Source organism: Malus sylvestris, chromosome 12, assembly GCF_916048215.2.
Source record: "Malus sylvestris chromosome 12, drMalSylv7.2, whole genome shotgun sequence".
Lineage (NCBI taxonomy): Eukaryota > Viridiplantae > Streptophyta > Magnoliopsida > Rosales > Rosaceae > Malus > Malus sylvestris.
Genome location: NC_062271.1, coordinates 14,636,819 through 14,661,563, shown reverse-complemented (window position 1 = coordinate 14,661,563; position 24,745 = coordinate 14,636,819). Strand labels below are relative to the sequence as shown.

At 39.0% G+C, this 24,745-nt stretch overlaps 1 protein-coding gene and 1 pseudogene across 1 annotated transcript; both read right to left on the bottom strand.

Moving 5' to 3' along the window:
• Window positions 1-2,270: 2,270 nt before the first annotated feature.
• Window positions 2,271-4,326, bottom strand: LOC126592174 (pentatricopeptide repeat-containing protein At1g07740, mitochondrial-like; annotated as a pseudogene).
• Window positions 4,327-19,413: 15,087 nt separating this feature from the next.
• LOC126592173 (uncharacterized) lies at window positions 19,414-23,278 on the bottom strand. The gene is made up of 3 exons (XM_050257912.1): window positions 23,047-23,278; window positions 20,921-22,020; window positions 19,414-19,433 (listed from the first exon to the last, which is right to left on the bottom strand). The coding sequence occupies exons 2-3, from the start codon at window positions 22,008-22,010 to the stop codon at window positions 19,414-19,416; spliced, it is 1,110 nt and encodes a 369-aa protein (XP_050113869.1). The 5' UTR covers window positions 22,011-22,020; window positions 23,047-23,278.
• Window positions 23,279-24,745: the final 1,467 nt, after the last annotated feature.

The following is a 24,745-nucleotide window of genomic DNA, read 5'->3' as shown; positions in this document are numbered from 1 at the left end:
TAGGCTTCTAGGTTTTTCTCTACTAGTCACGCTTGAACATCTGTGGAGCTTTTTTGCTTGTTTTTTTGTTTGGGTTAAAACCTATTGGGCGTGTTTAACATGGTGTCCATTAGCGCGGACTATCCGTGCAGACTATGATTTGCCGCTAAGAAAAGGCGAGCTCACGTGTAGAACCGAGTCTTTAGGACCCGGTGTTATTCAATACACTGTTTTTTTGTTCAGTGGGTGATTTTTGATTTTTTGTCAGAGACATGAAGTGTTCAGAAGGCGATTGGAGGGTGAGAGGAGGCGATTTCAGGAGGAAATAGTTTTGCATGAAGGTTTGCAGCCTCCACCTTTCTGTTCCCCTTTTAGATTAAGATCCAAGTCTTTTGTTTTGAAAATCTATTTCGGGTGCGTTTGTAAGATGCTTTTTATTTTGGAAATTTTTATTCCAAAGTGGTTACAACTGGATATCGTGAAAATCCTCAAGTTCAATTTTGGATATATACAGGTAAAACTTGTGCTGGGTCCTGATAAGTTGTTGCATTTGTATACCCTTGAAGCAGCAAGTTATTGAATACGATTTCAATGGTGGATAAGTTCGAAATAGAAGAAAGTATAGAAGAAAGTGAGGATGTAGATGCAGGAGATAAATTTAGTGCAGGGAGGCTGAATTTGTGGTACCAAATATAGTCGATGAGTTGAAACTCAATTTGAATATGAAGTTTTATTCGTTGGATTAAGGGTACATTTTTTACAATAATTATGCACTTGCATCTGGTTTTCGGGTTCATGAACATAATAATAAAAATGACAGTGATGGTGATTATTTGGTAATGAAGGATTTTGTTTGTTGCAAACAAGGCAAAAACAAGGTGGATGCTAATCCCAAACCGAATGGGAATGGTAAGTGGGGAGATAGTAGAAGTGACTGAAAACTAAAAGTTGCGCTGTTGAACCCAATTGGTCGTGATAACTTTGTCGCATCAGTTTTCAGTGAAGAACACAACCACCTTGTGGCAAATGCTGCACACTTATTTAGATCTCATCGTCAGGTTAAACAAGGTAAAGAAGGTGATGATTGAACAATGTGTGCATGCAAATATTTCCATAAGTAAACAAGTGAGTTTATTGGAGATGAAAAGTGGAGGAATTAGAAATATTGAATGCACCCCTAAGGATATGTATAATTCCGAACAACAACTGTGAGCTCATCTAAGCAAGCATGATGCAAAAATGCTCTTTAAGCATTTTGAGGATGAGAAAGAGGAAAACAATTTGGAGATTGACGAAGCTGGAATACTTGGCAATTTCTTTTGGGCAATGCTAAGTCAAGATGTGGTTATGGCTATTTTGATGATATGATTGTGTTTGATACTACGTTCAACCTCAATGTGGGATAATGTTTGCTCCTTTGTTAAGAGTGAATAACCATGGCCGAACCACGGTATTGGATTCCTAAAAAATGAAAAGACCGAGAGCTTTGAATGGTTTAGTTTGAAGAATTCCTTACTGCTATGTTGGCAAGCCGTTGAAAGTGATAACTACGGAACAAGATGGTGCTATAGAAAAGGTGATTGGCAGCAAACGTTTCATTGGTGCTGCATATGGTATATTATTAACAAATTCAAGGAAAAATGTTGGGTTGAGCGCATTTTAAAGAATTTGCATGATATTGAAACAAGAAAGATTTCGAGGTGAAGTGGAAGACGTTGGTATAAGAACATAAACTTAGGCTTGAAGACATTTATGGATTGCGTGCAAATTGGGTTCCCGCATTTTGTAAGCATGCTTTTTCTGCCAGAATGTCCAACAGTCAAGGTACGGAGAGTGCTCATTCCTTATTCAAGCAGTATGTGCATGTAATACCCCATATTTAAAAAAAATGGTTATATATATATATGGGTGTATGTTGGGTAATTATTTTTACGTAATGATTTTATTAGATTTATTTTATGCAAGAACCTACTTTCGATATGTAAAATAGTTTAAATGTAAAATACTTTTTACTACAAATTATTTCAAAAACTAGCTAGTAGTATTTCATGTTCATATGTAATTAGAGATATTTTTAGTTTGAGTTGGAGAAGGAGATTATGATGAGTTTGGCTTTACTTTTCTCACTGGCGTTTGGCAACCATTAGAGAATAAACAGGAGGAGTTAGTCATTACTCTAGATAGGTTGAGGTGGAAGTTGGAAATTAATAGAAGTTAATGATTAGGGTAAAGAGGTGTGTTTGTACCATACTTAGGGCCTTCATATTTAGATCTCATATAAATACTCAGGGGACTTAAATGTAATTATGTAATAAAAGAAGGGGCAAATATGTAATAAGTGAGGATCCCTTATTCTATAAAAGGACTCCTCACCCTCACAATTAGGGAAGGCCAATTCCTAGGTCCTCTCACCCCCTCTCAAAGCCTCACTCTCATTACAGAGGCTCTCACATTCTCTCCCTCACCTCTCAGATAAATAGAATATCAGTGTGGACGTAGCCCAAACCTTAGGGTGAACCACGATACATCTTCTGTTATTTACATTTTTTGCAGATTCACAATCAGATTTACGTTGTTCTAAGACCTCCGGTTTTGTGCATCAACATTTGGCGCCGTATGTGGGAATCGACACGAAAAGTTATGTCGATTCTCTCTCAAATTTTCACCCCCACCGTGAATCTGCAAAAACCCATCAACCATCATCCTGAAAGGAGCTGCATTCAGCTCACAGCCTCCAACTTGCATTTCAACCAAGACTTTGTAAGCCTCTGCAGCCCTGCCTTCCTTGCACAGAAAGTTAATCAATACGTTATAAATCACAACATTCGGCTTAAACCGCCTCTTCTTCATCTCCTGAAGGAAAGACTTTGCCTCCTCAGTTTTCCCTCTCTTTCCAAGATCACTCATCAATACACCATAATTCACAAGACGTGGTTTACAACCTCGATACTCCATATCAAACATTATCTTCTTTGCTTCATTATGCTTCCCCGCCAAGCACAAACCTTCCATCAATAATGCATATGTTACCACATTTGGGTATTTCCCTTTCTGTCTCATGTCCTCAAACAAACCAGTAGCTTTTTCCAACTCACCCGTTCTACCGATAAAACCTATAAGACTATTATACGTCACAACACTAGGTTGCACCTTTTTCTCAAGCATTTCATCAAATACCTTCCATGCTTCTTCCCAGTCGTCCTTCTGAAGCCACCCCTTGATCATTATATTATACGAAATCGAATTCGGACGAAAACCCAATGTAGAACACCTCCCAAATATCTCATCCGCATCTGAAAACCTACCGCCATCAACAAGCACATTAAGGAGTTCATTGAAGCACTGCAACGTACGGACACAGTTAAAAGAAGGCATTTGATGAAAAAGATCGACGACCTTCTCTACCAAATCGGCTTTCCCGTAATGTTGAAACAAAGCAGTGAAAGGGTATCTTTGTAGTGAATGTTTCGATCTCGGACAAGGCTGAGAACGGCGTCGACGGCTTCGAAATTCCGGCGGCGAGCGAGCTTGTAGAGAAGAGCAGAGTAAGAAGGGTAGTCGTGTTTGAAGCCCATTTGGTGGTACTCGTGGAAGAGAGACAAGGCGTCTTCTGGGTCTTGCGTTTCTTTGACATCGGAGACAAAAGGTATCGGCCTACGGAGCTTTGCGGTTGAGCGAGCGCTTCGACAAGTTACAGCTGGAGTGCTGACGTCAGTGAGTCCAAAAGCTCCAGTGGCTTTTCTTGTCGGCACAGCCACCCATGCCGTTTGTTTTGCCGGCAGTAGGTGGACGACGTGTCGTCCTTCCGCCGTCGATAACGGAGAAAACCCAGACCAAGTTGTCTGAAGTTGAATTGATGAATGAGCGGTTTGCAAAGCTTCTGCTCGGAGAAGATATGTCCGGCGGAGGCAAGGGAGTCTAAAATTGGCAGAAGGCAGTGGTGTTCTTATAGACGACGACGTGCATATGAAGCCTCCCACGCATTGTCACCGGAGTCAAGTCCTCCAAAAACAACTCCGACGACGAAACCAATGAGGGCATCCCCCACACTTATGTCTTCAGCAACCGCTTTGTTGGCTACCTTCTGTCGTACAAGCAAAGTTGATTCGACATGCCTACACCAACCATGACACCTGAGTTGCAGAAAGATCTACAATTACTCAAGAAGTTTTTGTATTCAGTCACCGACCCAGATCCCATCTCCTGCGAATAACACGGGAAAAGCAAAAGCGGAGATAAGATTCTCTTTTTATTATTAATCCTATCATCATTCTTGTCTGCCAAGTGCAAAAGGGAGAGGATGATAAGAGCATACTTATGCGACTGAATTAGCTTGTTCTCATGCATTTATGTTGTTATTTCTTAGTTAATTATGTATTTTAAGCTATTTTCGTGTGTTTGTAGGTCTATAGGCTTATGAAGCAATAAGATGCATTTTGGAGCATTTTTGGGCGTGGAATGAATAGCACATGCATGGAGCAAGATGGATGGACGAAATTGAAGACTAAAGAGGCTAAGAATGTGTTAAAGAGAAAGAAGAATTAATATAAAACGGACAAAGAGCTCAACCACAAAGGGGTGTCACTCCACCATTCACCTTTCCATCATTGCCGTGCACCACCATTGCACTCCCTTTGAATTCCTATGCCGTGCATCATCATCCATGTTCCCTCCATTGACTCATTTGTTGCATCATTCCACCTCCCTTTCCTTTCTCTACCATGTGCACAATCATTCATGTTCCCTAACTGCAACACCACTCCATTTTACCCCCATGCTATGCATCATTACATTGAATCATTGCACTCAATTGCTACACCATTCCTTGTTCCCTCCATTATTTCAGATTTCATGCATCATTGCACTCAATTGCTACACCACTCCATGTTCCCCTCCATTGCCATGCACTTCCTTTATAAAAGGAAGTGTGTGTAACATAAATTTAGTTCATACTTGGTGAGATCATTCACTCCCATTTCAACACAACCTTCATCCAAACACATCCATTCATCTTCACATCCATTCCTCCATACAAACAAACCTTCAAACACTCACCAACACATTGTGCCGTAGCAAAGGAAGGGAAGGAAAGTGCTTGGACGTGCTTGCTGTCCAACTTGGATCGTTGGAGCGTTTAGGTGTTTTCTTTCTTTTGTTTCTAATATTTAAATTCATTTCCTTTTGTTTTGTTGTAAATATGAGTGGCTAAACCCCTCTTGGCTAGGGGTGATTTCAAAGCCATGATTATGTGTGCAATATAATTTGAAAAATTCCAATTATGAACTCTTGAATCGTGAATGCAATTGGCTTAACTATTTGATTGATAACTTATTTGTATTTGTTAATTAAGGGTCGACACTTAATTGGCATGCATAAATCCGATGCTAAAATATAAGAAAGTTTCACATAATCGTTACAAACTTATATTCATAAGTAGTGGAGGTTGCTTATAAACGATCGCGTTAAGTTCAATTCCTAGCATGAGTGACATGATGTCATAGTTGCAAGTGCTTTGTCAATGCTTATGATTTTCATTAAACGTAATGATCTTTGATTGTATCTCTATTATGATGTCATGTAGGAAATTTTTGAAGAATGTTTTGGGTTGTCGAATGATGTCATCCAATCCAATAAAACAAGGAAAATCTTAGAGTTAACTAGTGATGTCACGGTTAATTTGGAGCATTGTCATTCATAATTCAATGAAGTAGTAACTGGAAATCGAGTTATTTGCATACATGTCATGTGTGGAGAAAAAGCCTCTAGCTATCTCATCCATCATCTTATTTCTCAAATTTGTTTTACAATCTGTCTAGTTTTTCATACTTGTTTGTTTGTTTTAACTTCGTCCAAAACTCAATCCCCCTTTACTTTAGTGTGTCTAATTAGTTAGAATCTGTTTTAATTTGTGTTTTTAAATGTTTTGATTCAAGTAAAAGTCAATTTTCGTCCAAAGTCATTCCTAGTGTTTAGTTTAAGTTTATTTAGTTGTTTTAAGCTGTTTTGAGTATTTTAAGTTTGCTTTGAGTCTTGTGAGTTTTGTTAATTATTTTGAAGTTTAGTTTTATGTTTTTGAGTTAGTTTAGAGGTTATTAGCAAGCCCTCCTAATCCCCGTCCAGAACGATCCCTACTTATACTTATACTTATACTACAGTTGTCAAAATAGGGTTAAATTTGTGTGTTAAGATAATTTTTCGCATCAAGTTTTTGGCGCCGTTGCCGGGGATTAGCAACTTTGCTAAGCCCTTATTATTTCTTTTTGTTTATTTTCATGTGTTTTTGTTCCTAGTTGCCGATTTTACTTGTTTTCTTGTTTTAGGTGGTTTATGACTCGAAGTTCTCAACCTATTCATAAGCATATCTTTGACTTTGACGACGATTTTGAACGAACTTTGAGACGAGCAAGGAATCAACAAGATCCCCAACCATCTCAACTTGCACCAGATCTTGAAGAAGACAAAGTAGAAGAGCAAGAGGAGGCCACGGCAAGGACTTTTGAAGAAGCCCAAGATATGGCAGTAGACAATCGAACAATCAAGGAGCTTTCCGCTTCAGGATTGGACAATGCTCTGCCTTTATGCATTCAATATCCAAGGGCGGCCCAAAACAAGACCGACGAGTTCGAATTAAAGTCCAGTTTATTGCATCATATTCCTAAGTTCCATGGGTTGTCCATGGAAGATCCTAATAAACATTTGAAGGAGTTCGAGGTTGTTTGTTCAAGCATGACCCCTGTGAATGTTGATGGGAGCATTTTGAAAATGAAGGCTTTTCCCTTTTCTCTCTTGGAAAAGGCTAAAGATTGGTTGTATGAGCTAGCCCCCGGAACTGTCATATCATGGGAGAGTATGAAACGGGCATTTTTTTAGAAGTTTTTCCTAACTTCTTGAGTCATTCTACTACGCAAAAGGATTAGTGGCATTCAACAAAACCAAGGTGAATCCTTTCCCACTTACTATGAGCGTTTTAAAACCCTTATTGCTTCATGTCCACAGCACCAGATGAAGGATGAGCTTCTTTTTCAATATTTCTACGAAGGGCTTCTACCAATTGAACGCCAAATGCTAGATGCCTTAGCGGGAGGAGCTTTGGTGGACAAAACACCCATGGCCGCTAAGACCTTAATTGCTAACCGAGCATTGAATGCTCAACAATATGAAGGCGTTGGTCAAAGAGACAACCCACAGCAGCAACAAGTTAACGAGGTAAGTGCTATTTCCGAACTTCAAAATCAAATGGCTAATCTTACTACTGTTCTTTCACAGGTGGTTGAAAAACCAAAAGAACAAAGTGTAGCTGCTTATGGCGTGTGCTCAATGAATGGACATCTCACGGATAAGTGCCCTCAATTGATCAAGAACGGAGGGTGGGAATCTGCCAATGCCGTGGGTTTTGGGAGTCAAAACCAACCAAGGAATGATCCGTTCTCGAATACATACAATCTAGGTTGGAGAGATCATCCAAATTTCAAATGGAGGGAGCCCCAACAAACCCAACAACAAAGTGTATTTAGACAGCAACCTCCGGGAATCTATCAAAGGCCGTATGCACCCGCACAACCCCAAACACAACCTGCCCAAAATAACTCAGGTTCGTCTTTTGATAATGCTCAAGTTATTTAGTTACTAACTACGTTGGCGAAGGGTCAAGAAAATCAAGCCAAAGATATGCACAATTACACCAAGGAAGTGCAAAATCAAGCTCGAGAGGTGACTGAATTGAAGAGACAGATGGGACAAATGGCTGAGTTCATGGGGCAATTTAGTAGAGAGCCAGGTAAGTTACCTAGTTCCACAGATGTGAATCCAAAGGAAGGCTTCGAATCTGCCAAGGCCATCACCTTGCGAAGTGGACAAGAAGTTGGATATGATCCCAGCCCATCTAAATCTAATCAAAAGGAGGATAAAAAGATGCAATCTGAGGAGAAAGAGCAAGGCCTGCCTTCGACAAGGATTGAGCAATCTTTGCCGCAGCCATCTACACACCCTAATTCAACCACCAAAGGTAAGTTGGGTTTAAATTCCATGACTTCTAATTCCATTCCAACCAATGCACCATTTCCTCGTACGTTTATGCAATCAAAGAAGGATGAGAGTGACAAAGACATCCTTGACACATTCAGAAAGGTGCAAGTCAACATTACACTTTTAGATGCAATTAAACAAGTCCCCAAGTATGCTAAGTTCCTGAAGGAGTTGTGCACTACAAGGAAGAGGGCTTCGAACAAAGAGGTGGTAAGGGTAAGTGAGAATGTCTCAGCTGTGTTGCAACGAAAATTACCTCCTAAGTGCAAAGATCCATGCAGTTTTACAATTCCTTGTGTTATAGGAAATATGATAGGAGCATATTTATGCGACTTAGTTAGCTTGTTCTGGTGCATTTATGTTGTTATTTCTTAGTCAATTATGTATTTTAAGCTATTTTCGTGTGTTTGTAGGTTCAAATAACAAAGTTAGCAACAAAGTGCTATTTGGAGCATTTTGGAGTATTTTTGGACCAAGATTGGATAGTGCAAGCATGGAGACATGAGGATGGACGTTTTTGAAGATTTGAAGGCTAGAAATCAGCATGTGTGTGTGCAAGTGTGTTGACCTACAACTCCAAACATCCATCCACTACACCTATTACATCCACTCATTACCAAACATCCATCCACTACACCCATTACATCCACTCATTACCAAACATCCACCCACTACACCCATTACATCCACTCAATACCAAACACTCATCCACTACACCCATTACATCCACTCATTACCAAACATCCATCCACTACACCCATTACATCCATTCATTACCAAACATCCATCCACTATACCCATTACATCCACTCATTACCACAACATACACCACTACCACCTTAATTAGATGGTGGTCCTTTCCCTAGCCTATAAATACATCCACCCTTCACCATAACAAGGGGGAGGAGAAAAGATCCATCAAAAGACACTACATTCACATCTCACAACTCCATACACTTACACTTTCATTCCTTGGTCGGGAGAACACAATCCATCCATCCACCCTTCACCATAACTCACCTATATCCATCCACCACCATAATTTACCACTCATCCATAAAACCACACCTTGTGCCGCAACAAAGAGAAGAAGGAGGACCCTTGGACGTGCTTGCCATTCAAGTTGGATTGTTGGAGCGTTTTTAGGTGTTTTCATTCTTTTGTTTTCAATGTCTAAATTTGTTTATCTTTGCTTTGTGAGTATGAGGAACTAAACCCCCCTTAGCTAGGGGGGAATTCGAAACCATGTTCATGCTTGCAATATGATTTGATTACTTTCAGTTGTGATTTCATAAGTTGTGAATTCAATTTGTTTAACTGCTTGATTGATAACTTATTCGTGTATGTTTATTAAGAGTGCACATTTAGTTTGCATGCATGAATATGATGCTAGAGTATAAGGGAGTTTCACCTAATAGTTACAAACTTATATTCACAATTAGTGGAGGTCGCTTATAAACGATAGCGTTAAATAAATTCTTGGCAGGAGTTTCATGCTTATCATAGTAACGAATGCCTCATCAATACTTATAGTTTTCATAATGCTTAATGATCTTTGATTGTATCATTATTGTGCTGTTCACGTAAAGAACTTTTGAAGAATGCTTGAATTGTTGTATGCACTTTCTCATCCAATTCAATAACTTAAGGAGAACTTGAAGGTTAATTTAAGCGGACTTAATTAACCTGGGGTGTTGAGTTTCATGATTGATCGAAAGAACAACTGAAAATTGGTTTATGTGCAAGTATGTCATGTGTGGAGAAGAACCTCCTAGCTAGCCTTCCATCCATTCAATTTACTCAAATTCGTGCAGATTTCATTAGTTCTTTAATTTACTTGTTTTGTTTTCAAATTCGTCAAAACCAAAACCCCCTTTACTTTAAAGTGTTTTATTAGTCAAATTTTGTTTTGATTTTTGTTTTTAGGTGTCCCAAAAGTGTGTTAGAGTCCAAATCTGCCCAGTTTGTGTTTTTAGGTAGATTTGAGCGTTTTTAGCTTGTTTTGAGTCATTTGAGTTTGTTTTAAGTTCTTTGAGTCTAGTTTAGTGTTTTTAACTTTGTTTATATGTTTTTAAGTCAGTTTAGAGGTTTTAGCAAGCCCTCCTAATCCCCGGTTTAGAACGATCCCTACTTACATTTATACTACAATTTGACAACAAGAGGGTTTAAATTGTGTGTTACGTTAATTTTCGCATCAAAATACTCGCTTTGAATCTTCCATGTTAGATCTATGTGCATCAATAAATGTCATGCCTTATTCAATATATGCATCTATGAACTTGGGAGAATTAAAAAATGATGGAGTGATCATTCAACTGGCCGATAGATCTAATGCGTATCCAAAAGGTGTTTTGGAGGATGTTTTAGTGCAGGTGAATCACCTAGACCTAGTTTGGGAGTGAGGTGCTTAAAAAAAAAGCACCCATGAAAAAAAGCTGTGAGGGTTTTAGGTGTTTGGTAAACTGAAAAAAAAGGGGCTTATTTTGGAAGCTGCTGTGAGAATAAGCTGAAATCAAAGGAAAAAGCTGAAGCTGCTATTTGCAGCTTTGGAAAACTGGCTTTTTTTCAAAGCACACGGAGTTACAGTGCTTCTTTAATGAAAAGACTCACTATTAGACTGCTTTTTTTTCCAAAAGCACTTTTACAAAAAAGTTTACCAAACACTCTGCTGATTTATTTCACAGCTGCTTATTCTCACAGCACAGTCACTTATTCTCACATCAGCTTTTTTTCAAAGCACAGCAATACCAAACCAGCTCCTAGTCTTTCTGGCGGACTTCTACGTGCTTGAAATGGAAGACTCGAACCATTCCCCTCAATTACCAATATTACTTGGCCGACCATTCATGAAGACTGCCCGTACAAAGATAGAGGTATTCAAGGGAACATTGACCATGGAATTTGATGGGGAAGTTATTGATTTCAATATTTATGATGCTATGAGATATCCTCATGATGGTCACTCTTGTTTCTCCATTGATGTGATTGACTCTTGGGCGCAGGAATTCCTTGATGATTTGAGTGAGGATGCACTTGAAAAGACTCTCACGCAAAGCATTGGACTCAAAAACGAAGGGTTAGCACTTAGGCATGCACACGGCAACAACAAGGAACATCTTGCCTTGCCTATTCAAGAAGAATTGGTGGAGATGGTTGCTACCCTAGAGTCAAATCCAAGGCATATTGGTAAGTCTCCTAACCAAATTTCAATTCCCAATTCGACTAACAAGTTGCTTCCTTCTGTAATCCAGCCCCTTTCCCTAGAGCTTACACCATTGCCGAGCCATTTGAAATATGTGTTTTTGGAAGAACAAAAGACACTGCCCGTCATCATCTCTTCTTCACTCATTGCACAAGAGGAGGACAAGTTGGTGAGGGTGCTTCGGGAATACAAAACTGCCATTGGGTGGACATTGGCCGATATCAAGGGAATTAGCCCTACCACTTGCATGCATCGAATACTCTTGGAAGAAGGAGCCAAACCATCTAGAGAAGCACAACGCCAGCTCAATCCACCCATGATGGATGTTGTGAAGAAGGAAATCATCAAGCTACTAGATTGTGGAGTGATTTACCCAATTTTTGATAACCATTGAGTCTCGCCGGTCCAAGTTGTTCCTAAGAAGTCCGAAGTCACTGTGGTAAAAAATGAAGATAATGAGCTTGTGCCCACCAGAATCCAAACCGGATGGAGAGTTTGTATAGATTATCGGAAGCTCAACGCTACGACAAGAAAAGATCACTTCCCGCTGCCCTTTATTGATCAAATGCTGGAAAGGTTAGCCGGTTATTCATTTTATTGTTTTCTTGATGGCTATTCAGGTTATAATCAGATTGTGATAGCTCTTGATGACCAAGAAAAGACTACATTCACATGTCCTTTTGGTACCTTTGCTTATCGACGCATGCCATTTGGGCTATGCAACGCACCAGCCACATTCCAAAGGTGTATGATAAGTATTTTCTCAGAATTTGTGGAAAAGATCATTGAAGTGTTTATGGATGACTTTAGTGTCTTTGGTGACTCATTTGATGCATGCTTGAATAATCTTACTCTGATCTTACAACGATGCATCGAAACTAATCTTGTCTAGAATTGGGAAAAGTGCAATTTTATGGTAAAACAAGGTATAGTTTTAGGGCATATCATATCAGAAAAAGGGATTAAGGTTGATAAATCTAAAATAGATCTTGTACGTCACTTACCCTCTCCCACTTCGGTGAGGGAGGTTCGCTCTTTTCTTGGCCATGCAGGATTTTATAGGAGATTCATCAAGGATTTCTCAAAAATCGCCCAACCCCTTTGCCGTTTACTCCAAAAGGAAATAGCATTCGAGTTCAACAAGGAGTGTGAGACCGCTTTCCAAACCCTTAAGGACATGTTGACTTCGGCCCCCATCATCATGCCACCATATTGGAGCCTTCTATTTGAGCTCATGTGTGATGCATCTGATTATGCCATTGGTGCTGTTTTAGGCCAAAGAAGGAACAAACAGCCCCACGTCATCCACTACACTTCCCGGACACTAAATGATGCACAATTGAATTATTCTACCACTGAGAAAGAACTTCTTGCAGTTGTATTTGCTTTAGATAAATTTCGTTCACACTTACTTGGCACTAAAGTGATTGTATATTCTGACCATGTAGCGTTGAAGTACTTCCTCACCAAGAAGGAGGCCAAACCAAGGCTGATTCGTTGGATGCTCCTACTTCAAGAGTTCAACATTGAAACAAGAGACAAAAAGGGGAGTGAAAACATGGTGGCTAGCCACCTCAGCCGTTTGGTGCACGAGGAGGACTCCTTACCCATTCTAGAGACCTTCCCTGACGAGAAATTGCTGTCCCTAGAGGTAAGTGAGCCCTGGTATGCTGATTTGGTCAATTATTTGATCACAAAACAAGTTCCTTGCACTCTAGATAAATACAAGCGTGATAAACTCAGAAATGATGCACGATTTTATGTGTGGGATGATCCATATTTATGGAAGTATTGTCCTGACCAGATTATTCGTAGATGTGTACACAATTCCGAGTTTAATTCAATTCTTGCATTTTGCCATAGTTATGCATGTGGGGATCATTTTGACACCCAAAGGACAGCCCTTAAGGTTTTAGAGAGTGATTCTATTAGCCTACATTGTTTAAGGATGTTAGAACATTTTGTATCACTTGTGATAGATGCCAAAGAACAGGTACAATAGGTGCCAAGGATCAAATGCCGCAAACCCCCATCTTTAATGTGTAGATCTTTGATGTATGGGTGATAGGAGCATATTTATGCGACTCAGTTAACATGTTTTCTTACACTTACTTAGTTAGTTATTGCTTATAAGAGTGTTTTAAACCATTTTCGTATGTTTGTAGGTCCTAATAACAAAGATGGCAAGAAAAGTGCATTTTGGTGCATTTTAGAGCAATTTTGGGATGAAATGGATTGCATGCACTTGGAGACATGAGGATGGACGTTTTGGGAAGATTAGAATTCAGCATATGTGTGTAAGTGTGTGACCTACAACTAATAAACATCATAGCTGCCATGTGATGGAGACAACATCATGCAAGGTACATGCAAAGACACCCACATGCAAAGACAACACACACACGGCATGGAGAGAAAGTATAGTGGTTTGTGGCTGAAATGTTGAAGCAAGTGTGTGCAAATGTAAAGGGAATCTAAACATGGATAGCACATGTCATGTGTAAAGGAGAAACAAAGATGACAACACACACATGCAAAGAAGAAAACAGCAAGAAAGGCACGGCACATGGAAGAAAGCATGGCAGCACACACATGGGAAAGAAAGGCACGGCATGGGCAGGAAATGAGTTGAATTGTGGCTGAAATAATGAAAAGCATGTGTGTGTGCAAGTGTGACAGCTTGTACATATGGAAATGATGACTAGATGGCAGCACACACACATGGGAATGCAAGGAAACACACGGCATGGGCAGCAGGAAATCAGAAAATGAAGAATGAAGATGTGGAAATGATGATTACATGGACATACACACACATGCAAAGAGGCCTTGAGCACCATCCTTCATACTTGTGCAGCAGCAACCCTTCATCATTACTTAACATTTCTGCCACAAGAACATGGAAACAACATTATACAAGGCATGTGCAAAAGAGAAACATGGACAGCCAACAAATTCGTCAAAACTGCCTGTGCAGATTAGCTGAATTTGGAAGCATGTTACGAACAGTTCCAAATGAATGAGCGAATGAGCCTTATATGCTTGGAAAGCTACGGATGTCTATTTTCTGAAGAAATTTACGGATTGTTAATATCATTTTTCTAGAAGAAGTTATGGACATTGTAACACTGAAAGGTTCAGAAAAGGGCTAAGCAGATTTGGCTAATAAAATGAGAAAGTAAAGGCACTTTTTTTGTGTTTTGCTTTGTCATCAACACTCAGCAGCAAATGGGGTTATGATTACACTCATTTGGCTTTGGAGCAAGTGGAAATGCACAGCTAGAAAGAGAAGACACACCCACATGCAAAGGAAAGGAGAAACTGAAGGAAAAAAATTTTTCCTAGCTAAGAACAAGTATGAACATTTGAATACACATGCAAGCTATCAACACTTTAAAGTAGGCATGCACCAAAAAACAATTCATAAAACCCATGACTTTCAAAGCCTAGTATATGGTGAACCAAAATGAACTCTTTAACAACATTAAAGAGAAATAAAGATTTAGTGATTCTTTACCCTTGAAGCTCATCCTTGATTACACAAGGGATTCACCCAAGTGGAGGGCCTTCAAGTCACCTCCAATCTCTTTGAATCTTCCTTGTGTTTTCCTCCCTTTTAGTGCTCCTTTGATGATTTGAGGAAAAATGATTTGTTCTCCAAAAACATCAAAAGCTTGATGTCTCTAAGTCTCTTCACCAAAGATGTATATTGTGAAGATGATATGGATGACTTAGAGAGATTTTAGATGCTAGTAAAAATCCTCTAAGTGGCCGGCCTCTATGTAGAAAATGAGAGAAAATGTTTCACCCAATTTCTATTAGAAAAACCCTAATGAGAAACAAAGCTATAAAGATGACTTTATACTTCATCTCTTAGGTTAGTGGCAAACTTGCAATTAAGCAAAATTTCCCACTACCCTTGCTATGGCCGGCCTCCTTTTGTTATTGGGCTAAATGCCCATATTTGTTTTAGTTGTCATACAACTTAAACATAATGGGCCTAGTGGACCAAAACAATTTTGGACCCCGAAGCCCAAACTAACTTAAAAGCCCAATACGAACCTTTCATATAATTAATTAACTAATTAATTAACTTTGACCATTCTTCAATTAAATCATTTAATTGCTTATCCATTTCATATAATTTCTTCACTAACATCCTTATGTGGTGTGCGATCCATTAGGTTCCAATTAGCGAGGCAGTGGGCGATGTTACTCTTAACGATCGATTGTGAATTGAAACCACATTTCAATTCTCCCTTAAGATTAGTGTTTGCTAATCTTCAGGGCTTCCACAAACCATGAGTGACACCTAGCAGCATACCATGGTTACCCAAGCTAAGTAGAATTGGTTGGAGAACCTATCCAGTTACAACTACAATGCAATACGGTCCTTCTCTAATACAATACTCTTAATCACATTGTTTAAGTGATAGTTTGTTTCTGATGTGAAATATATAAGCACACAAATTAAACCCTCTTTTTGACAATTGTAGCAAAGTATGTAAGTAGGGATCGTTCTAAACCGGGGATTAGGAGGGCTTGCTAAAACCTCTAAACTGACTCAAAAACAAAAAGAAACAAAGTTAAAAATGTAAACAAAAGATTTTAAAACAAGAAAGTAAAAGGGGGATTTGAGTTTGGTGAAGTTGAAAGTAAAAACGAATAAACTAAAAACTTAAATAGATTTTAAACAAATTTGGGTTGAATGGATAATGGAAGGCTAGCTAAGGGGTTCTTCTCCACACATGTCTTGCTTGCATACAAAATGATTTCCAATTGCTCTTCGATAAGTTTTGAATACTCAACGCCCCAAATTAACCGTGAATTGCACTAATTAACTCTCAGTTTTTCAACAAGTTATTAGATTGGATGATTGCATACGACAACCCAAAACATTCCCTACAAGTTCCCTACATGAATTGCATAATAGAGATACAAGCAAGAATCATTAAGTTCTATGAAAAACATAAGCATTGACGAGGTACTCGTTACTATGATTTGCATGAAACTTATGCCAAGAATTTACTTAACGTGATTGTGACTAGCAACCTTCACTACTTGTGAATATAAGTTCATAACGATTAGGTGAAACTCCCTTATATTCTAGCGTCAAATTCATGCATGAAAATTAAGCGTGCACTCTCAACTAACATACACAAATTAGTTTTTATACGAACGGATAAGTAAATTGAATTCACAATTCAAGAAACGCAATTGGAAGTAATCAAATCATATAGCAAGCATAAACATGGTTTTGAATCCCCCCCTAGCCAAGGGGGGTTTAGTTCCTCATTATTACAAAACAAAGATAAACAAATTTAACCATTGAAAAACAAAGGGAAGAAAGCACCTAAACGTTCCAACGATCCATGTTGGATAGCAAGCGCGTCCAAGGACTTTTCTCCTTCTCCTTGCCGCCACAACAAGGTTGGAATGATGTTGAAGGGTTGGTTATTTGGAGGAATGGATGGGAAGGGGTTTAGAAATGTAGGAGAGGCAAGGAAAGGCTTGGAGAATGGTTAATTTCTGGATGAATTCAATGAGGTTGCTGCATGGTATTTATAGGGAGATGATGGACTTGTTTAAGCACAAATTTCTGGTGGAATGGGTAGGTAAGTCACGGCAAGAGTGGGAATTGTTGTTGGGGTAGGTTTTGAGTCATCCACTCACATGTCATGGTTAGCTAAGCATTGCATCATCCACTCACATGTCATGGTTAGCTAAGCATTGCATCATCCACTCACATGTCATGGTGATTCAAGCATTGCATCATTACTCAAATTTCTGGTGGAGGTGGAAGTAAAAGTCATGGCATTAATGTGTTTTGAGTGAAGTTTTGGCCAATCCTTTTAGAAATTTATCCCTTCTTGCAACTTGTATTTGTTTCACCAGATTTTTAGCATGTTCATTTGATGTTTTCACTTCAAATTCGTCCAAACTCCTTGCTCCATGCATATGCACTTCATTCCAAGCCCAATTTTGCTCCTTTTTGCATACTTTGACAATAAAACCTGAAATTGCACGAAAATGACTTTAAACACTAAACTAACTAAGGAAAAACAACATAAATGCATGAGAACAAGCCAATTAAGTCGCATAAAAATGCTCCTATCAAATTCCCCCACACTTAGCTTTTGCTAGTCCTCGAGCAAAACAAAGAAACAAAAGAAAAACAAAACGAAACCAAACAAACAAAAACAACCTAAACCTTCCAACGTTTGCCTTAGGGATTTCCAATGCACATGACATGTTAAAGATTATCATTCCCACAGAATTGAGTCAATTTAACACTTAAGCACATACTTAATCATAGTCACTACTTACTAATTCACAATTAACCAATTAAAACAATGTTTTGAATGTAGTAACATGCCTTAGAGAATTCCCTCAATCCTTACAAGATACGCACTCTATTTTCACTCAGATTTTCTAACTACACACCCTATACTAGTTATATGTGAGAGAATTGATGTAGATATAAAAACGAATGCTCACATATATGTATAACAAAGAACACAATTTCTAGAGTTAATAAGCATGTTGAGATATGATCTCATGAATGGAATGCTACTACTTAGATGCGAGAACCAGTGACCATATGCTCATACCAAGTTCAATCTCCACAAATTGAAACACATAACACTCAAGATAGAAGTCAAGGGTTGTAACGGGGCTTGGGGTATTGGCTAACAAAGAAAGGATAAGGAAAACAAACGTTCTTAAAGTGATAGTAAGCAAAGTAATGAAATTGAGACTTAGAATTTACTTAGATTGCAGAAATTAGCTTTAAAACACAAGGGGAAGATTTAAACAACTCCTTAGGGTCGAATTCATTGTTTTGGACCCCTTCTTCATCAAACAACACTTTAGAACTCTTTTTCACTTCTTTTCAACTCTTTTCGTATTCTTTTCACATTTTTCTTTTCTTTTTTCTTTCTTTTTACCCGTGCCTATGGCACATAATTCCTTATGAAAAACACTTCCCCCACACTTGTTTTCTGCCACAAAGGAATTCAATTTGAATCATGCTTTACTACGCTTTAAGAACAAGGTTAATGGATGGTCCTAATCTAAGCTAGGTGAGGGTAATGTGGGTTACAAAGAAAAGGCTCACAAAGCTCAACGGGATTAAAACGTACAAAACATAATGACATAGGGGATTCACGGCTTTTTGGTTATGGTGGTGGTCACTACACAACTTTATCTTGAATATGTGTTATGCAAATCAATGACATGCTTTGAATGAAATGGGTATGAGTTCTAGCATTTGGAACTAAATGATGAAACGCCTTCTAAGTAGTAACCAAGCAAAGAATAATGAGATCATGCAACGACTTAGAAAACAATAAATCACAGATTATTAACTCTCCAAATAAACGTTTAGGCTCAAGTCTCACAAGGTTGTAGCGTTAGTTTGAGTTCTTTCCTTCAAGCATGTTACAAAAACTGATTTTTCCTTTAAGATTGCATGTAAATTCATAAGTTATAACCACAACCAAGCATAAACAAAGAGTAAATCAAACTTTCATCCATGTTAATCACTCTCTTTAACAGCCATGAAATTACAAACCAAATCCTCATCATTGTGTTGGAAGGTACCCTAAGACACAAACAAACACACAAAAACAACTCTTTTTGGGTTTTGCAAAGCAATTTTTCAAATTTTTATGTGATTTTCGGAGTTATAAGTCAGCACACACTAAAACTCACCAAAACAGCCTAAAAACACCTAAAAACAGCAAGAAACAACATAGGGAAGTATGAGTGAGAAAACCCTACGAATTTGCATCAAAACACTTTGGTTACCCCCCCACACTTAAACCAAACATTGTCCTCAATGTTTCAAAGCATAACTAACACAAAAACACATAAACAAACAAACAAACACTAACAAACTAAATATGGCAGAAACTAATTCAACAACAAAGAGAAGGGTTTAGGAACGCAAATCTGGAATTGGAGTGCTCTCTAGGCCTTCCTTTGTCGAATGCATGGGTTGCCTTCCACGAAGCGCTTTCTTTAACGTCTTCCAGCCGGACGGTACCTCCGTTTAAGCTTGACTAGGTGCCACGGCATGGAGGGGTACATCCTCCATGACATGCTCCGTGAAATACTCATGCATTGGGTCTATGTATAGCAGTGGATAATGATGGTCCCAGATTGTGGCATTGAGCTTCCCAAGGTCAAAGTAAAAACTCCCATAATCATGGATTCGATTTGGTACCTGCACCACAGAAGGCAATAACCTATTAGTGGAAATGGGAATTGGAATTAGAGGAGGAGGCTTACCAATACATGTAGATGAAGACTCAAAAGGGGCAGCAAAGGTGGTGCTCTCGGCCAGATTTGGTATTTTGGGTGTAATGACATGTTTTGTATGCTCCACTCCAATACCCTCTTCGATGATGCATCTAGGGACATCCTTCTTGATTGGTGCGCATGAATGTTCCTTCCCCACATGTTTAATCACATCTATTGCAAAACAAGAACGAACATCATGAGGATTCTTAACATATTCAGGAACTTTGAATTTAATCAATTCATCACCAAACTCCATTGTTAACTCTCCCTTAGCCACATCAATCTTGGTTTGGGCTGTCTTCATGAAGGGCCGCCCTAATAGTATCGGCAATGGGGTAGAATAGGGTGAATCCTCCATGTCAAGCACGTAAAAGTCCGCTGGAAAAATCAAATTGCCCACCTGCACCAACACATCTTCCAAAACACCCTTTGGATATGCATTAGAACGATCGGCTAATTGAATAATCACACCATCGTTTTTAAGCTCACCTAAGTTCATAGGTGCATAAATAGAGTATGGCATAACATTAATCGAAGCCCCTAAGTCTAATATGCATTGTTCAAACTTAGTCTTGCCAATAACGCACGGAATTGTAAAACTACCCGGATCTTTGCATTTAGGGGGTAATTTCCTTTGTAACATGGCAGAAACATTCTCACTTACTTGGACCACCTCTTTGTTCGAAATCATTCTCCTTGATGTACAAAGTTCTTTTAAAAACTGAGCATACCTCGGGACTTGCTTAATTGCATCAAGGAGCGGAATATTGACTTGAACTTTCCGAAAGGTCTCTAGAATGTCCTTCTCGGCTTCTTCCTTCTTTGATTGCCTAAACCTGCCAGGAAAGGGCACATTTAGTGGAATGGAACTCGAAAAAGTCGAATTTGGACTTACCTTGGTGGTTTGGGACGGCTTAGGAGGGCTAGATGGTGGTGGCAAGGATTGTTCATCCTTGGCCGTGAGTTTTGGTCCCTGTGCTTCCTCTTGTAGCAACTTTTCATCCTCATCGTGACTTGATTTGGATGATTTTGGTTTGGCTCCAACCTGTGTACCACTTCTCAACATGATTGCATTGACGGTTTCAAAGCCTCCTTTTGGATTCGCAATGGTTGAACTAGGAAGCTTGCCTTGTTCTCTAAACTGCCCAACAAACTCGGCAATTTGCCCTACTTGTTTCTCCAACTCGTCCACCTTTTTGTCCCTATTTTGCATTCCCTGCGCCATAGAAGTTAGTAAATTAAAAATTTGATCATTATCAATAGACGATCCTGATTTTTGGGCAGGTTGTGCTTGGGGTTGAGTTGGTGCAAACGGCTTTTGATAGAAACCCGGGGGTTGTTGCCTAAATCCGCTTTGTTGTTGGCCTTGTTGGGGTTCTCACCATTTGAAATTTGGATGATCACGCCAACCGGGATTGTAAGTATTGGAAAATGGGTCATTCTTTGGTTGGTATTGGTTGTCAAATCCCACGGCATTGAGGGTCTCCCACCCTCCATTTTCTATCAACTGTGGGCACTTGTCCGTAAGGTGGCCTTGCATGGAACACACGCCACAAGCTGCCACGTTTTGCACTTTTGGACCTTCCACTACCTGAGAAAGCAAAGTAGTAAGGTTAGCCATTTGATTTTGAAGTTCGGTTATGGCACTTACCTCATTGACTTGATGTGGTCGTGGGTTACTCCTTTGTCCAACGCCTTCGTATTGTTGAACATTCAACGCACTGTTGGAAATTAAAGTCTTTGCTGCCGTGGGGGTCTTGTCCACCAAGGCTCCTCCCGCCGAGGCATCTAGCATTTGACGTTTGATAGGTAGTAGCCCCTCGTAGAAGTATTGCAAAAGAAGTTCCTCCTTCATCTGATGCTGTGGACAAGAAGCAACAAGAGATTTAAAACGTTCATAATAAGTAGGAAAAGATTCACCTTCCTCTTGTTGAATTCCACTTATCCTTTTCCGTAGGAGGATGACTCGAGAAGTTGGGAAAAACTTCTCCAAGAAGGCCCGTTTCATGCTTTCCCATGATGTGACGGTTCCGGGCGCCAATTCGTACAACCAATCCTTCGCCTTTTCCAAGAGAGAAAAAGGGAAGGCTTTCATCTTCAAAATACTCCCATCGACATTGACGGGGGTCATGCTCGAACACACTACCTCGAATTCTTTCAAGTGTTTGTTAGGATCTTCCATGGACAACCCATGGTACTTCGGAATGTGGTTTAACAAGCTTGACTTCAATTCAAATTCTTCTGTCTTTCCTCGGGCTGCTGCGGGGTATTGGATACATAGAGGCGCGGCATTGTCCAATCCCGAGGCTGAAAGTTCTTTGATTGTTCGATTGTCCACCTCCATGTCTTTTTCTGCCTCCTTCTTTTCTTCAAATTCGGATTCAGAACTAGAACTAGGTGGATTAGGTTCTGGTACTTTCCTTTTCCTTCTCAAAGTTCGTTCAAAATTGTCGTCAAACTCCGATATATGTGCACGAACTGGTTGAGAACTACGAGTCATAAACTAGTACCTGAAATAAACAAAATCAAATAAAATTAAAACTAAAATTAAAACACACAAAGAAGAAATAAAAAGAAACAATGGGGATTTAGCAAAGTTGCTAATCCCCGGCAACGGCGCCAAAATTTGATGTGAAATATATAAGCACACAAATTAAACCCTCTTTTTGACAATTGTAGCAAAGTATGTAAGTAGGGATCGTTCTAAACCGGGGATTAGGAGGGCTTGCTAAAACCTCTAAACTAACTCAAAAACAAAAAGAAACAAAGTTAAAAATGTAAACAAAAGATTTTAAAACAAGAAAGTAAAAGGGGGATTTGAGTTTGGTGAAGTTGAAAGTAAAAACGAATAAACTAAAAACTTAAATAGATTTTAAACAAATTTGGGTTGAATGGATAATGGAAGGCTAGCTAAGGGGTTCTTCTCCACACATGTCTTGCTTGCATACAAAATGATTTCCAATTGCTCTTCGATAAGTTTTGAATACTCAACGCCCCAAATTAACCGTGAATTGCACTAATTAACTCTCAGTTTTTCAACAAGTTATTAGATTGGATGATTGCATACGACAACCCAAAACATTCCCTACAAGTTCCCTACATGAATTGCATAATAGAGATACAAGCAAGAATCATTAAGTTCTATGAAAAACATAAGCATTGACGAGGTACTCGTTACTATGATTTGCATGAAACTTATGCCAAGAATTTACTTAACGTGATTGTGACTAGCAACCTTCACTACTTGTGAATATAAGTTCATAACGATTAGGTGAAACTCCCTTATATTCTAGCGTCAAATTCATGCATGAAAATTAAGCGTGCACTCTCAACCAACATACACAAATTAGTTTTTATACGAACGGATAAGTAAATTGAATTCACAATTCAAGAAACGCAATTGGAAGTAATCAAATCATATAGCAAGCATAAACATGGTTTTGAATCCCCCCCTAGCCAAGGGGGGTTTAGTTCCTCATTATTACAAAACAAAGATAAACAAATTTAACCATTGAAAAACAAAGGGAAGAAAGCACCTAAACGTTCCAACGATCCATGTTGGATAGCAAGCGCGTCCAAGGACTTTTCTCCTTCTCCTTGCCGCCACAACAAGGTTGGAATGATGTTGAAGGGTTGGTTATTTGGAGGAATGGATGGGAAGGGGTTTAGATATGTAGGAGAGGCAAGGAAAGGCTTGGAGAATGGTTAATTTCTGGATGAATTCAATGAGGTTGCTGCATGGTATTTATAGGGAGATGATGGACTTGTTTAAGCACATATTTCTGGTGGAATGGGTAGGTAAGTCACGGCAAGAGTGGGAATTGTTGTTGGGGTAGGTTTTGAGTCATCCACTCACATGTCATGGTTAGCTAAGCATTGCATCATCCACTCACATGTCATGGTTAGCTAAGCATTGCATCATCCACTCACATGTCATGGTGATTTAAGCATTGCATCATTACTCAAATTTCTGGTGGAGGTGGAAGTAAAAGTCACGGCATTGATGTGTTTTGAGTGAAGTTTTGGCCAATCCTTTTAGAAATTTATCCCTTCTTGCAACTTGTATTTGTTTCACCAGATTTTTAGCATGTTCATTTGATGTTTTCTCTTCAAATTCGTCCAAACTCCTTGCTCCATGCATATGCACTTCATTCCAAGCCCAATTTTGCTCCTTTTTGCATACTTTGACAATAAAACCTGAAATTGCATGAAAATGACTTTAAACACTAAACTAACTAAGGAAAAACAACATAAATGCATGAGAACAAGCCAATTAAGTCGCATAAAAATGCTCCTATCAGTTTCATGTCTACTATCCAATGTGATACTTTCCTATATGATTCATTTGAATATGATTTGGAACAAACTTCCTAAGTCATATTCATTTGCTTTGGCCAAAGACTTTAGAATCATATCTTAGAGTATTCTCCCTCCACCATGGAAGGTTAGAGATCCCCTGTTGTGCATTCATATGCCTACATGACTAGATAGCTTGACCCCAACAATGCCGTGGACAATCCGAAGGAATGCCTTTGACATGATCAAAGATCAAGGACCTAACCATTAGACATCTATGATGCCTCAGGTCAAAGGACTACTTTGTATATTGTAACTTTAGAGTTCATACATGACATGTATGTTCGAACTCTCTTTTGATCGTCGTTCAGTGTACTCGATTACCTTTTTCGAGCACCTATGTGTTTGTCTTAGTGTCCAACACCAAATGACTTGAGACTAGTTCATACTCACGTTTGAGTCAACATAACACATACTAACCTTAGCGGATTGTCAATGCCCAATTGGCAATCCTATGGCTAGGAACGTTTTAGGAATGAACATAAGAGAATGGTCTCGATAATCTAACTCACTTAGATCACTTGTCTCTTAGATGAAATACATCCCTTGGATTCCCTTATTGCTTAAACACATGATACAATAAATAGTGATTAACAATAAGCTTTGCCCTTCATTAAACATATAAAAGTTTAATACAATAAGTATTCCAAAAGCTATTACATCAAATGAGTGGCTTTGTGGGCATACTTCCAACAATCTCCCACTTGTACTCAAAGCCATCTTCCCATGTATCTAATACCCATCTTATCCATATGACGATCAAGCTGGATTTGAGACATTGGCTTTGTCAGTGGATCTGCTACGTTATCGGCTGAGGCAACTTTGAGGATGTTGACTTTCCCCTCGGCAGCATATCTTCTAATGATATTAAAACGCCTG